The 15,011-nt window shown below is 56.2% G+C and overlaps 1 protein-coding gene across 1 annotated transcript; it reads left to right on the top strand.

Moving 5' to 3' along the window:
- Positions 1-3,187: 3,187 nt before the first annotated feature.
- Positions 3,188-10,996, top strand: LOC137458073 (solute carrier family 2, facilitated glucose transporter member 5-like). Its single transcript, XM_068169729.1, has 12 exons — positions 3,188-3,363; positions 4,145-4,243; positions 4,705-4,865; positions 4,947-5,071; positions 5,323-5,468; positions 5,548-5,680; positions 6,048-6,235; positions 6,327-6,437; positions 7,649-7,750; positions 8,346-8,421; positions 10,146-10,273; positions 10,507-10,996. Exons 1-12 carry the CDS (start codon positions 3,232-3,234, stop codon positions 10,744-10,746), a joined length of 1,641 nt encoding a protein of 546 aa, XP_068025830.1. The 5' UTR covers positions 3,188-3,231; the 3' UTR covers positions 10,747-10,996.
- Positions 10,997-15,011: the final 4,015 nt, after the last annotated feature.

Raw genomic sequence — 15,011 nt, 5'->3', positions numbered from 1 at the left:
ACACCTCGTGACTACTAGACCGTGGCACCAAGTGCCACATCAAATCCCCTCTTGAACACCTCCAGGGATGGTGATTCTACCTGGGCAGTCCATTCCAATGGCTAACAACTCTCTCTGTGAAGAACTTTCTCCCCGCCTCGAGTCTAAACCTCCCCTGGTGCAGCTTGAGACTGTGTCCTCTTGTTCTGGTGCAGGTTACCAAAATTGTTCAGGGTGAATTCAGCATTTGGGTGGTGCTGTGTCACTTTGAAGAGGGTTAGGGTGGTGGGCTCTTGGCAGAGGAGGCATAGTGTCTAGGGAAAGAAGCCCTGAGCTTGAGAGACATGCTCTAGTCCTGCCGTTGATTTCTGTCCCACTCTACACACCCAGGGGTATGGGGTGCAGCTGGCTCCAGCAGTGACCTGGCCCCAGCAGAAATCCTCCCATGCAATGGCAGATTTGTCAGTACCCAGGAGGATGTGAAAATGATTCAGCACTTGGTGGGAATAAGATGTCACTGGTGGGCTTGAGAGCCTGTCCCTGCTGATCAGAGAAATCTCTTTTCCGAGTGCTCAAATTGCTTCACAGCCAATGCACACCTTGCCCAGGACGCTGTCCCAGGAAGAATGCACCTGTGCTGTGGAGAAGTCAGCTAGAAGAGGAACCTTAAGGTCCTACTTGTGCTAACTGTCCACTGCATATTTAACCTAATGGGCCACAGCCATCTGAGGTCTGTCTGTCCTCTTTGCTGGCTGATCCTTCCTTGGTGAGAACAGCTGAGGACATCTGAAGGGCAGGGGTGTGATGCTCTTCTAGCAAGCAGATGTATGTGAGTGCCAGCCGCTTTGCTCTGCCTTTAGAGAGTTCAGACACACATTGGTTGTTTTCCCAAGGGATACTCTGGTTCTCACCAGTGTTGCCTTCCCAGCCTGAACTTTATCTCTAAAATGGTTTGCTGACTGATACAAACAGATAGAAATCTCCAAAGCAGGAGGAAGGTTGCTGACCTGTGGGGCTGATCTGCTGGGGACCGTTGGATTTGGCTAAGGATATGAGCAGGAAAACCTGGGCTTAGAAAGGTCTTGTGCAGATCAACAGCCTTCCTACAGCTGCAGAATGGGATCAGAGGGACTTACTAGTGCAACAAGGCAGAGAGAGCAGACTGAGCAATACTTTTGCTAGGGACACCACTGAGTTTCATCTGAAAGCCACTGTGGTTTGCAGAACCTCAAGCCCCTGGTTAACATCATGCAGCTAATGTGTTCAAAACTCCCATGCCCAAAGCACCGTACTGGCATTTGCAAAGGCAGCTCAGGGAAGGCTTCTTCTGCAAGGGGAGCAGTGAGGCAGGGAGGCTGCTGGACCATCTGTGTTTCTGCAGTGTCAACTCCAAAAGGGCAGCACCGACAAACTGCTGTGACCTTTCAAAGCTGCAGAGATGTCTGCAAGCAGCTCTGCCTGCTGCGCCTGTGCTGCCAAGTTCCCTGTCCTCCAGCGCAGGGAAAGGGGTCAGTGGCTGCTAAGCAATGCATCTGTTTGCCTACCTTTATTTGACCCACTTACTTCTTCCCACCAAGAAGCATCACTAAAGACCATGTCATCCCTGAGGGATTTCCATCTCATCTTGGGAAAAGGGATGCACCCTCTCAGAGGGTCTTTCCTGCTGCCACATTCCTCAGTCCTGAAGAAACCCTCATACCGTTTTTTTTGCAAGTGTTTTATGTCTGGTGTAGGGTTGGGCATGGCTGGTTCATGGATGCCAGTGCCTGGCCCTGGGGAGCTGGGCAGTGGCTGTGGAGCAAAGCACTGACCGTGGGGATGGGTAAGGCCTTCAGTGCAGAGGGTCTGGGAAGCTCTAGCAGGACTTTTAGGTGGATAATTGCTGGGGTGACTCAGGATGGGGCAGAGATGGCTGCTGCTGTTTCTCCCTCCCCCTGTGGCAGAGCCTACTGGACTGGGCACATTGAACCCTCTGGGTACTGGACCCAGAGATAAGCCATGACAAGTGAGAGCCAGCTTGACTTAATATGCTGGCCTGGGTTTGCTGTTTTGCCCTCTCTTAGTGCAGGACCTGGGATGAGTTCAGGTGATGTTTAGGGCTGCCCTGCAGCACTGCAAGTGCTTTGGGCAGGGCTGGTAGCTGCAGGCTGCAAGTCCCCCTCCTACTGGGTCATCTCATCCATGGGCATGTCCAAACAATGAATCTACAACCCACTGCTCTGGGAACAAAACAGGATCAGCCTCCAAAAGACCGTAACTCCCCACCGTGGCCCTGTCACTGAGGTCCCTGCAGTTGCCCAGCACACCTGCATGACGGTGAAGGTGCTGCCCCTACGCAGACATGAAGAGGTGAGTCTGAGCAAGAGAGAGGAGCTCTTGAGCAGGTGCCTATCCCGGGAAAAACTGCACGCCGGCAGGCCGGGAAGGGCTTGCGGCTGGGGGAGACTGCACAGTGCTCTCCCGCGACGGCTGGAGCTCTGTGTAGGAGGATGAGGCGCCCAGGTTCTCCACCACCCAGACAGGCCGGCTGGGGTTGGGCACGACAGGCCCGGAGGTGCTCATGCCTGTGGGGCTCTCCCAGCCCTGCTCCTCTCTTCCCTTTCCCTGCGAAAGCTCTCCCACAGTGCGGGGCCAGCCTGTCGAGATCTGTCCCTTTTAAGCCCTTGGAGCTGTTACCAGTCCTGTCTTAGTGGGGTCCCCATCCTTTCAACTGACTGTTCGGCAAATTAAGAGTTTGCTATTAGGCTGCTAATTAAAGGCACTTCATTAGCAGCAGGGGAGGCAGCTCCTGGCCGCAGCAAAATTGGATTCCTCTGAGCTGCCATGAGCAGAGCCTCTCCTCTCAGGCTGGATGCTGTGCCCCTCTGTGTCCGGGCACGGCAGCTGCCCCGCGCCGTGGCTAGGGGGATTGCCAGGCTCCGACGTGAGCCTGCCCTTTCGCCCTGAGCCTCAGGGATGCTGCCCTGCTTGCGGTCCCCCGGGACACTCACGCTTTGGAAGGGACATACGGGGGCTCAGCCGTGGCAGAGCATTACCTCGGTGTTCACGCTGTCCTCAGGCCTGGCCACGGCCCCCAGAGGGCTGGGCAGCCCGGAGGTGCCGACCTGCCTCTGCCCCTGCCCTCGGCGAGGGGGGCAGGCCTTCGGACTCCTCCTCCGGCCGCTCCGGCGCCTCCAATGAGCCCGGGGGCACCCAGGCTGCTTGCCTTGCCCCACCTTCCCTTTCCTCTCCCCCTCCTTCTTCTATCTAAAAATGGGAGAAACAAGCCAGGCTGCCGGATCAGAGCTGCCTTCCTCCCCTCATCCTCCTTCTCCTTCCCTCCGCTCCGGCTGCTCCCCGACGGTCGGGAACGGGACTCAGCGGCCCGGCGGGGACATCATTGGGGTGAGCTTCCTGCGGGCTGGGGGGACTGTCCCATCCCCGCTTCCCGCCCGCCCCTCGGTGTGTCCCTCCCTCACCAGCCCCTGGCTTGACACCCTCCTGCTTCCTTTCCCAGCTCAGGATTCCTGATGGGATTTGTAGGGATTTGCTGTGCGTGAGCCGGGAGCTGCTGTGTGCCACAGATCCGGCTACCGTGCTGGGGGGGTGCGGGGAAGGCCGGGCTCTGGGCTGCAGGGTCGTAGGACGCTTATTGCCACAGGCGAGACAGCAAGGTGCAGCACCCAAGGGTGCTCCTGCGGCTAGGGGTGCCCTGGATGAGTTTTGCTGGACACCCTGACCCCACAGCTGGGTCGAGGCTGCAGGATGTCCCTCCATAGCGATTGGCTCCACATAGCATGGTCCCCTCTGCAGCTGGAGCAAATGACAGAGGTGGTGGTGGGAGCATAAGTTTAGGATGTGGGAGCATGTAGCATTTTGGGAGGGCTAGGACCTGCCATGGGGAGCTTCACGTTTCAGTGACGCTGGGTCCCCCGGGCCGGAGGGCATGGAGGGCATCTGTGTGCCCCCTTCTAAGCCCCTTTGCCCATTGTCCCCTCCTAGCCCTGAGACAGGGATGCCTGGGTCAGGCAGCCAGGACAAGCAGCCTGAGTTGGGCCTTGGCCAGGGTAAAGCCTCGTGCCACAGCCACAAGACCAGCCACAGCGAAGCTGGATTGGATAGGCTGGGTGCTGGGCATGGCACAGTGCCGACTAGGACTGTGCTGATCCCTTCTCCTTTCTCCCAGCACCTCACCTTCCCACTGCTGTCAGTCACCCTCTTGGTGTCCTTTGGCTCCTCCATGCTCTATGGCTACAACCTGGCTGTGGTGAACTCGCCGGCGGTGGTAAGGGCAGGGCAGCATCTCTGGGAACAGGGAAAGGGCTCTGCATGCCCTCCTGGGAGGGCAGAGGGATTGCTACTCATCAGCCCCGTGTCAAAATGCTGGTGCTTCTCTTGGGCAGTCACCCAGGGAGCGTGGTCTGGAGAGGCATGGGAGGGGTATGGGAGCCTGCATTCATGCAATCCCCCCAAGACTGGTCGCTCCTGGAAGGCAAGGGCTGGAGAAAACTGTCCACAAACTCTTTGCTCCAGCTCTGCCTGTGGCATCTCTAATTTGCCCTTAAGCCCCTCCAGTGATGAGGCTGTCTGAGCAGCCAAACCAGCACATCCCAGCCATACCATCACATCCTGTCCTGCATCTGCAGGGTTGTTAAACCTTTGGCATTTTCCATGGCCTGTCTTTCCTCATCTTTTTCCCTTTCTCCCAACATGATTGGTGCCTGTGTGTCTCTCTCTGCTTCACAGCACATAAAGGCTTTCTACAACACCACGTGGGCCCAGCGGTATGGGCATGGGCTGGCCCCTGGCCTGCTGACTCTCCTTTACTCCCTTACTGTCTCCATCTTTGCCCTGGGCGGGCTGGTGGGCTCCTTACTGGTGGGGGTGCTGGTGGACCGATACGGCAGGTAAGTGCATGGCATGAGACAGGAAGGTCAAGCAAATGGGATGGGGCTGGAGGGGCTGCCCTGCTGCTTGTGTCCCGCTAGGAACGGCACACTGAGCCGCAGCGCTTTCCTTGTCCTCCTGGCTGGTGGCTTCATGGGCTTCAGTCGGCTGCTGGGGTCCCCTGAGATGGTGATCATTGGCCGCTCCATCACAGGGCTTCACTCAGGTAGGTGCTACCTGGGATAAGAGGTTGCATATGGCGCCTTCTCTCCCTGGGGGGGCTGGAGAAGACTTCCTGTTTGCCATGGCTGCAGGCTCTGCAGTGGGTGTCTCCATAGGGCAGACAGGGCTACCTCCCTGGCCATGGTGTCCCCATTGTGGATGGTGCTGGGTGTAGGAGGAGGTGTAGTGATGGTCTGTCTCATCACCCTTCTTCCTGCTGCCTCTCCTATCCTGGTCACTTCTGTCCCCACCCAGGTATCTGTCTCAGTGTGGTGCCCCTCTACCTGGGAGAAATTGCCCCCAAGAACCTACGGGGTTTCCTGGGCCTTGTGCCCAGCATCTTCATCTGCCTGGGGGTTTTCTTTGCACAAGTCCTGGGCCTCCCAGAGCTGCTGGGCAAGGTGAGCACTGTAGCCCAACCCATGCACACTGGAACTCTGCTCTACTTTTCCTGTGACTTGTCCCATTTTGACTCCTCAGGACAGATTCTGGCCCCTTTTCCTGTCAGTGGTGGTCATTCCTGCCTCCCTCCAGCTCCTGCTGCTGCACTGCTTCCCTGAGAGCCCACGGTACCTGCTGATAGAGAGGAATGATGTCTGTGGGGCCACCAAGGGTGAGGAGGTGTCTTGGGGGAGATTGGCTCTGGGAGGTGCTGGGCACTGGTCCAAGGTCTCTCAAAACCAAAGTATATCCTCGTAGCATCCTCCCACACCCAGCCCTGACAGGCCACCGTAGTCCTTATGGTTCAGCCCTTCTTGTCCCCCAGTTGTACCATATCATTTCCATGGTGCCCATATTCATGGTGGGAGGCATCTCCTCAGTTCCTGTGGATGCACAGCCCCATAGTTTAAGGTGGGTCCTCTGGGCAGGCTGAGCCAGGGCAAAGCCAAGCCCCTGCCTCTACCTTGTGCCTGCCCATGAGCATCCCTCCTCCACCCTGTGATGGGGAGACATGCCTGCAACCTCCACTCACCCCACAGCACTGTGCTGGTTCCTGGGGACACCTGATGTGCAGGATGTGATCGAGGAGATGAAGGAGGAGCAGCAATCCCTCTCTTCTGTGAAGATGGTCTCTGTCTGGCAGCTGCTGCGGGACCGCTCCGTCCGCTGGCAAACCCTCTCAGTGGTGGTGGTGAATGCTGGCATGCAGCTCTCAGGGATTGATGCTGTAAGTCCTGCCGTGTCTTCACCCCAGGACCTGGCTATGCAGACCCCAGTGGCTCCACTGGCAGGCTCATGCTAAGTCCTCTCCCTGGCAGATCTGGTTTTACACCAACACCATCTTCGAGAATGCTGGGATCCCTGTGTCCCAGATCCCCTACACCACAGTGGGCAGTGGTGCCATTGAAGTGGTTGCTGGGCTGATTGGGGTGAGTGATGGATGGACAGATGGGTACAGCCTTTCCATGTCACCTCCCAGCACCATCAAACAGAGGGGGCTAATTGGAGCCCCAAATGCCACCCCATTGTACCAGCACAGCCCCTTTGCTGGAGGGCAGAGGGTTTAGCAGGGAAACAGGGTGGAGAGAAGGGATGAGAGAGGCTCAATCTGTGGAGTCCTATCTAGGAGGAGTAGGGGAGTTTTGGGGTAAGTGGGTACCAAGGAGATGAGGTTGATGTGAGATGCCAAGCAAGGAGCAGGCAGGAGATGGTGGAGGGGGCTAAGTGGTTCCTTCTGGTTCAAAACGTAATTGTTACTCTGTTAGCAGAGCCACATGTCCCCATCTGCCCCCCCTCCCCCCCAGCCAAGCACCGGCCTGGCCCCAGGCTAGCAGCCCAAGCCCCCCCAGCCAGGCCTCATTTAGCTGGAGAGTTAGCACTGGGCCAGGCAGATTTATAGCCATCGTCCCATCTGCGAGTGTCACCCGGGGCCAGCCTGAGCCACCCGGCACTAAATCCGCTGCCTGACAATTAGAGAGATGGATGGGGTGGGGCTCCGCCCACAAAGCCAGGACTGCGTGGGCACTGCTCCCCTCTCCCCATAGCTCAAACCCACGGCAAAACGGGGCGCCCCTGTCACCCCCTTGCCCCTCTGAAGGGTCTCCCCTTCTTTCCTTCTCCCCTCCATTGCCCGTGGGGCTGCCACAACCCCCCAGCAGCCGCCCTCCCCCCCCGCCCTCCCAGCCAGATTGCTCGGGAGCAGCCCCGCAAACAGCCCCCGACGGACCTGCCGAGATTGGTTATAAAATTACAGGCATTCGTTCTGCTGTCAATACCCTGCCTGCTCCAGCCGCTGCCGCACCGCCCGCGCCCGGCCTCCGCTGCCCCGCCAGCGCCCGGTGCCCGGCCCAGCCCACCACCTCTGCTCCCCGTTGCTGCGAATGAGACCGCAGGACCAGCCCTGAACCTGCCCCCTGGTGCATGCTCACCCCAGGGCCCTGGAGTCCTTGCTCTTCCCATGCCTCCAGCCCCAATCCTGGAGCTCCTAGCTGGGGTTGCCCCCAAACCCAAGATGCCACCGAAAACATCCTTCTACCTTCAGCTGGAACTTGGATTCAGGATGTGACCACACGCTGGTAGGGAGCTCACCATCAAAACCTCCTCCTCCCCCCCCCAATCAGTCTGTGCTCTCCCTCGGCAGTGCTTTACCATCGAGAAGCTGGGCCGGCGGCCCCTCACCATCACCGGGTTCTGTGCTATGGGCATCTGCTCAGCTGGCATCACTGTCTCCCTGCTGCTGCAGGTAGGATCTGGCTACCACACCCCCACACACACCCTGGGCTGCTGCCGTGGTCTGAGGCTGCAGCCCTGGGTGCGTTAACGAGGGGTGACAAGGGGATGGGCATCACTCCAGGGCAGGGAGCTTGTATGGAAACCAGGGGTGAGCTGCTGCTTCCGTGCAGCGTTTGCCCTTTAGAAGAAAGGAAAATTCAGAGTGAAGAACAAAAAAGAAACCCCATAACCACATGGAAAAGAAACACCACTTCTAGTAGCTTTTCTGTAGAAACAGTTGTCCCAGGGGAGGCAAATACAAAATGCTGTGAAGGCAGAGAGCTCTGCAGAGTCCTTCTGCTATCTGCTCCCACGGGATGCTTCCAGCAGCTCTGGGGACATTTCAGCATCACAAGTTCCTGAGGTCTGCTGAGGCTGACCCTCAACAGCTGTGTCCAACACCACCCATTCCTTGTCTCCATCTCCCCCACATGTCCTGCATGGCCACCATCCCCAAGGGCTGTCACCAAGCAGAGGGGCAGGTGTGGAACCCCATCTGGGGATGCTGGGTGCAAAGCTCAGGGCCACCTCCCCAGCAGCACCCCCATCCCTGTGTCCCCTCACAGACCACGGTGCCCTGGATGCGCTACCTTGCTGTCACCTGTGTGGTTGGCATCATCGCTGGCTTCTGCATGGGACCAGGTGGGTCTGGGGCCAGCAGGAGGGAGGGGTGGTGGGAATAGGGGTGCTAGGGGAGCAGGCAGCAGCCGGGTTTGCAGGCAGGGGGCAGGACTGGCACCTTGCCCCCTTCCCCACAGCCAGGCCCTGGTTTGCTTTGCTGCACGCTGCAAGCAAGGCTCCATCTCAAGTGCCTCCAACCCTGTACGTCCCCAGGGCACACTCCACCTCCTTTCCTTCATCTCTGCTTTTGAGCCAAGCAGGGAGAAAGCTCTGGCAGCCTTCCCCAGACCTCTGTGGAGGTGTCAACTGCTCCCATCACAGTGAGGTTGAGCATCATCCCAACCCAAGTGAGAATGGGTAAGAGACTGGGCTCAAGAGTGAGACTGGAGTGGTTTACCCAGTTGATGTATTAGCAGAGCTGTTAGCAGATCTGTAATTCATCCTCAGCCCAGACTTTACTCACTGTAATTACATCTTTAATTAGGATTTTAATGGCTCATTGTTCACAAACAATGATGAATAGGAGTTTTAAAACCAAAAAATATATATCTGCATTCTTGGCGAGCTGTGAGTAAGAGTCCATCAGGGGCTCCACTTCTCCCTCACTTCTCAGCACTACTTTTTCTTTGTTTATCTTTTTCCTTGGAGCATCTTTCAGATAGGGTCAGCCCTGTCCAGGCAGTGGGACCCCAGATATGTCATCATGCCAAACAATCCTCTGTCAGATCCCCATAAGCCCTCATATCCCTCCAGCAATGGGACAGTCCTGGGACCCAGGGCTGCTGCCTCAGTGCCATGTGGCAGGAGAAGCTAAGTCATAGAATAGAATCATAGAATCAATAAGGTTGGAAGAGACCTCAAAGATCATCAAGTCCAACCTGTCACCCAACACCTCATGACTACTAAACCATGGCACCAAGTGCCACATCCAATCCCCTCTTGAACACCTCCAGGGACGGTGACTCCACCACCTCCCTGGGCAGCATATTCCAATGGCTAACAACTCTCTCTGTGAAGAACTTTCTCCTCACCTCCAGCCTGAAAGGCCATCCATGGAGAAGTAGCCACAACCTGTGTCATTTTTCACGGCCAAGCTGGCTTGGGTAATCATTTCCAGTCATTCTGGTTTTTACCCCTGCACATGAGAAAAGCTGATTGGAAAATAGCATTTTGGTGTCCTGTGGAAAATTCTGATGCTTGGAAATGTGATTGCTTCTGTCCTGCCTAAATCAGTTGCAGTGTCCAAGCCTTTAGCTAATTGATAGAAGGAAACTTCCTAAACCATTTGATGAAGGGAGGCTGGAAAGGGCATTGTGGAGGATACCAGGACCATGTTTCTCCAGGCTTGTGATCTGTATGACATTTAATACATCAGCATCAAGGGAAATTGTTGTGAAATGAGGATCCAGATGAAATGTTCCACCTTGATTTTGACTCAGTCTGAAACTTTCCAGGCAAGTAACTTGTGAGATTACTTTCAGCATCCAGCAAGGTGCAACTGTGGTGTATCAAGGGGAACATCACCCACCCATGGAGACAGATCCCAAAGGGAGACCAAAGGCAGAACACTGTTCTGCCCATCTCCATGGCCCCCATGTCCTCCAGCCCTCCCAGCACCACCAGTTTGACCCACAGGTGGTGCTGGCTTCCAGCCCTTTGGCCACAGAACTGAAGGACCTGTTGACCCCAGGGGTACATGAGGCAACCTGTTGCCCATGCCCTTAATCTGTGCCCTCCTTCTGCAGCTGGTGTCCCCTTCCTGATGACAGCTGAGCTCTTCACACAGTCACACCGTCCTGCTGCCTACATCGTGGGGGGATCCCTCAACTGGCTCTGCAACTTCACTGTGGGCTTTATCTTCCCCTTCTTGCAGGTACTGGTCTGGAGGGGCTGTGGGAGGAGGAGGGGGTGGACAAGCCTTACTGCTCCCCCAGGACAGGATGCCAAACTACGCTTAACCCAAGGGATGTCTGTGCTCCTCACGTAGCTCAGTGCTGGCCAGAGCTAGCCCAGGGACAGGTGACAGGAGGAGACATTGATTTGGGCCATGCCCACCTTGGGGGTACCTGGCTCTCTGCCCCATCCCTGCTCTTCTGTTGTTCCCAGATGTCTGCTGGTGCCTTTTGCTACCTGGTTTTCTGTGGCATCTGCCTGCTGGTGGCTCTGTACATCTACCTGATCATCCCTGAGACCAAGAACAAAACCTTCATGGAGATCAGCTACATCGTTGCCACACGCCGCTCCTTCCTCTCCATCCCAAACCAGCTCATTGGGATGATGAAGCTCAATGGCTATGGGGCCTTGCAGAGCAGCTCCCTGGAGGGCTCAGGGTCCAGCCTGCCCTGATCTGGATGGGCTGGTGGGGCAAGGATGGTGGAGGAGGCTCAGAGATGAGGAGGAGAGTAGTGGCCAATTTACTCAGACATCTCACCATGCTGCAGCCTGTGGAGAGGATGAGCTCCAACGATGCACCAGGCTTGTACCAGCTGCTGCACATTTCCTTTGTGCTGGAAGAGACACCCTCCCAGAAATGAGGGAACCTCCTGGAACTTGCCAAGAGCTGCCCACACAAGGTGTTTAATAAAGAGCATTGCCTCCAGAGCCATCATTTAGCAAGCTCAGCCTGGGACAGCAAAAAGTGGAAAGCATGGGTAGGTTCTCCCCTAGTGCTGGGGAGGAGCAGAAAGCATGGGTAGGTTCCCCCCTAGCGCTGGGGAGGAGCAGAAAGCATGGGTAGGTTCTCCCCTAGTGCTGGGGAGGAGCAGAAAGCATGGGTAGGTTCCCCCCTAGTGCTGGGGAGGAGCAGAAAGCATGGGTAGGTTCCCCCCTAGCGCTGGGGAGGAGCAGAAAGCATGGGTAGGTTCCCCCCTAGTGCTGGGGAGGAGCAGAAAGCATGGGTAGGTTCCCCCCTAGCGCTGGGGAGGAGCAGAAAGCATGGGTAGGTTCCCCCCTAGTGCTGGGGAGGAGCAGAAAGCATGGGTAGGTTCCCCCCTAGCGCTGGGGAGGAGCAGAAAGCATGGGTAGGTTCTCCCCTAGTGCTGGGGAGGAGCAGAAAGCATGGGTAGGTTCCCCCCTAGCTCTGGGGAGGAGCAGAAAGCATGGGTAGGTTCCCCCCTAGTGCTGGGGAGGAGCAGAAAGCATGGGTAGGTTCCCCCCTAGCTCTGGGGAGGAGCAGAAAGCATGGGTAGGTTCTCCCCTAGTGCTGGGGAGGAGCAGAAAGCATGGGTAGGTTCTCCCCTAGTGCTGGGGAGGAGCAGAAAGCATGGGTAGGTTCCCCCCTAGTGCTGGGGAGGAGCAGAAAGGGATGAGAGACTTTCCTACCTTGCCTGGCTGGAAAGGTCAATGTTGCCCCACATTCCCTAGGAAGGGTGGCCAGGGTGACTCCCAAGCTCTTGTGTCTCGTCTGGTTTGGTCATGTAAACCCAGAGGCTGTCACAGAAGTAACAGGGAGCAGCTCAGAGCTGGGGGTGACTATCCAGCCACTGTGCCCCTCCACAGCCTGCTGGAAGCCTCTCGCTGCCTGGCTTCATGTGCTGACCCCACAGAGAGTGCTGCCATGGGACCCTTGCAAGCTGCTGAAGCAAATGGTATTTTGGCTACACCCACATCCCTTTGCTGCACCCCATGAATTACTGTGGCCCTGAGGTGCTCCCCAAGCATAACCTCTTCAACATTTCTTCCCTGAATCCTGGAGACTATGTTGGAGGCTGCCCTGTGTTTCTGGGACTGCTGTGGGCATGGCAGTTGCATGACTGAGGACCCTCACAGCAGCTCCACAACCACCACAGGGTTGGGAGCTCCCAGGCCAGCAGACCCCCCAGAGATGAGGTTTGTAGGGGAATTAGGATGTTTTGCTGTGGTAAGAGGCAAAAGCCAGGTGGTGGGGAGGGCTGCTGGGCCAAGCCCCTCCTGCTGACACCTGGGTGGTTTATTTTGTTGCAAATGACAAAGCCACCTTCTCTCCAGTCACCCACTCTGTGGTGGGGCCATAGCTTGCATGTTTTGTGTTCATGGTCACTTGGTAAAGAGTCATCCTTCCTGTATCACTTGGCAAAACCTTGGGATGCCTCTGGGGGGTAGGTGGGCACTGAGCCCATGGAGACCAAGGACTGGACCATACTGGGTTCCCAGCGTCCTGTGCCGGCCCTTCCATCCTCAGGAGCCAGCTTGGGGTTCTCCTGCATCCCAAGCCATTTAAAGGCCATCAGTCTAAGTAGGGGTCAGGGCTCCACCGCAGCAGCAGCAGCTTCCCACCCTGCCTCCCTCCCGCCTCGGCTGCTCTCGGCAGCAGAACAGAGCGGTAAATATGTGCAGCATTACATATGTATAATGGAGTGTAAATAACCCCAAAAAGTGCATTGTAAATAGACTCCAAGTTTATCCTTTATTAATGAGGCACTGAGTGCCCTGCTGTTTTAGAGCAGCGAGACTTTCATAATATCAAAACCTAAATTACACTTGTGTCTCTCATTCCCAGCAAACGACAGCATCATTTCAGGCCTCTTTGCCACTTGTATTTATTTATTCTGCTATTTATTGATCTCTCCCACCCAGCATGTGGGGCAGATTGGAAGATGCCCCCCCTGCCCTCCACGTGGGGAGGCAATACCACCCCACCCCCCCCACCCCCAACAGGAGCAGCCCCCCCCCCCTCCCCCCCCCCCCCGCCATCCCAGTGTCCTGGCACAGTCGAGGAGATGGAGTTTTGCCATATGGCTGAGAGCTGCTCTGGCTGCTGGGATGGGGCAGGCTTGGGAAGCATGGGGTCAGGACTCATTTTTGCTGGAGCTTCAGATACCACCACAGCCAGAAGTCCCTTCTTTCCAAGAACTACAGTTCACTGGCAAAATCCCATAGCATTTTTTGGGTGCAGTTGTCCCAGGAGTTCCTTTAGAGGGACACATCCTATCCATCTTCCTTCCATCAAAACCTGGAAGAGTGTGAGCAAGGAAACCCCATGGTCATGGGACATGGCTTCTCCTCAGCTTTTTTCTTTAGTGCCTAGGGGCAGGATCTCTCTTTGGGGCTGTCAGTTCAAGCTGTCCCTAGCCACTGATCTGGTGCTTTTGGAAAAGCAGGATTTGGGCTTCCTCTGCCCAGGGAGGCATTCCCAGCCCCTCCACTGAAGGCTTCATGTGAAAGATACATCTGGATGAACTCAGCTGCTTCCCCGTGTCTGAAGTTTCTTCTCCACTTCCAAAGCAGCTCTGGGTTCAGACCTCCAAAAGCACTGGTTCAACTCAACAAGGGTAAACCTCTATCCTCTAACATATTCAAACTGACCTTGAAAACTTGCAGAAGGCATGAAGAAGAGTCTGGGAAATGACTGTGATGCTTGGAGATGCTCCTAATCCTCCTGCAGTTTGTGGAAATGAAGGTGAAAGTGACTTTCCCCAAATGTGTGACTTCTCTTGACGTACCCAATGCTAAAAGGTGAGTGAGTTTAAGCATTGATGTATACAGGTAGGGGGCTGGAGCTGACCCTGGCCAAACTGGAATGGGAAAGAAGGACCCAGTTTGAACTCTCTGAGTACTCTGAAATGAGGTCCCCAAGGAAACAGTCATGGCCCACCACTGACTACCTCCAGATCCTGCAGAGAAGCTCTCCTGGGGTGTGACTAGTTCAAGGTGAATGGTCAGATGCTGACTGGGAAGCTGGTGAATGCTTGCAGGACACACTGGTGTCTGTGTCCTCATGTCCCACCAGTCCTAATGGTCCCTGTAGGTCCAGCAGGGATGGGCTCCTGGGGGATGGATTCTGCTAATGGCAGGGACCTACTAAACATCTGAGGCTGAACCCCTGCACTAGTTTCATCAGGTGTCCTATTAGTGAACTGTCCCTGTCACCTCAGCAAGGGTTCCTTTGGTCCTCCAGAAGAATCTCACCTGACTGTGAAGGCTCCATCAGGGACCAGTCTTGAGTGAGGTGTGTTTTCTGCATGCTCTGAGCAGGATGAAAACTCTGCTCCTGTCTCCTTCAGTGTGGAGAAAGTGGGGCTGGAGGAGCATCCAGCTGCACCATGAGGGTGGGTGCAGGATTGGTTCCTGCCTCTTGTCATACCAATGGAGGAATTATGCAGCCAAGTGGTACCCAAAACTGCACTGCAGCATCATGCCCCAGCCCAAAGCAACTTGTGGTGCTGTGGTGGAGAGCTCAGTCCCCAGCACAAGTCCTCCTGGGCCAGGCTGGCACCGTTGTCCCCTTCAGCACAGGTGGGTTCCTGCACACATACCTCATCCATACTTCCAGGAGGAGGGTGCTGGACAGAGGAGGGCATTGCCCGGGGGGAGGCTGGTTTGCAAACCCTCCCTGTGTCAGCAGCAAAGGCCCAGGATGCTCACACTGGGGCACTCCACATCTTCCCAGTTGCAGCCTTGTGTGTAAACACACCTTCAGTAACAGCATGGAGGGAATAAAGTGAAGGGGACTCTCTCCCCCTTCAAGTACAGGATTTCTCTTGCACCAGCCCCTCTACCCACCCTGCACCCAGGGAGGTGAGCATCACAAGGGAAAGGAAGGGGCAGCAATGGGGTAGGACATGGAAAAAATGGAGAGAGGAGCTGGAAGCAGCACCTCCAGGCCAGCCAGCACTGGACGCACAGGCACTGCT

Source organism: Melanerpes formicivorus, unplaced genomic scaffold, assembly GCF_026170545.1.
Source record: "Melanerpes formicivorus ecotype bairdi unplaced genomic scaffold, bMelFor1.0.p_v2 SCAF_219, whole genome shotgun sequence".
Taxonomy (NCBI): Eukaryota; Metazoa; Chordata; class Aves; order Piciformes; family Picidae; genus Melanerpes; species Melanerpes formicivorus.
This window is presented reverse-complemented; position numbering and strand designations above follow the sequence as displayed.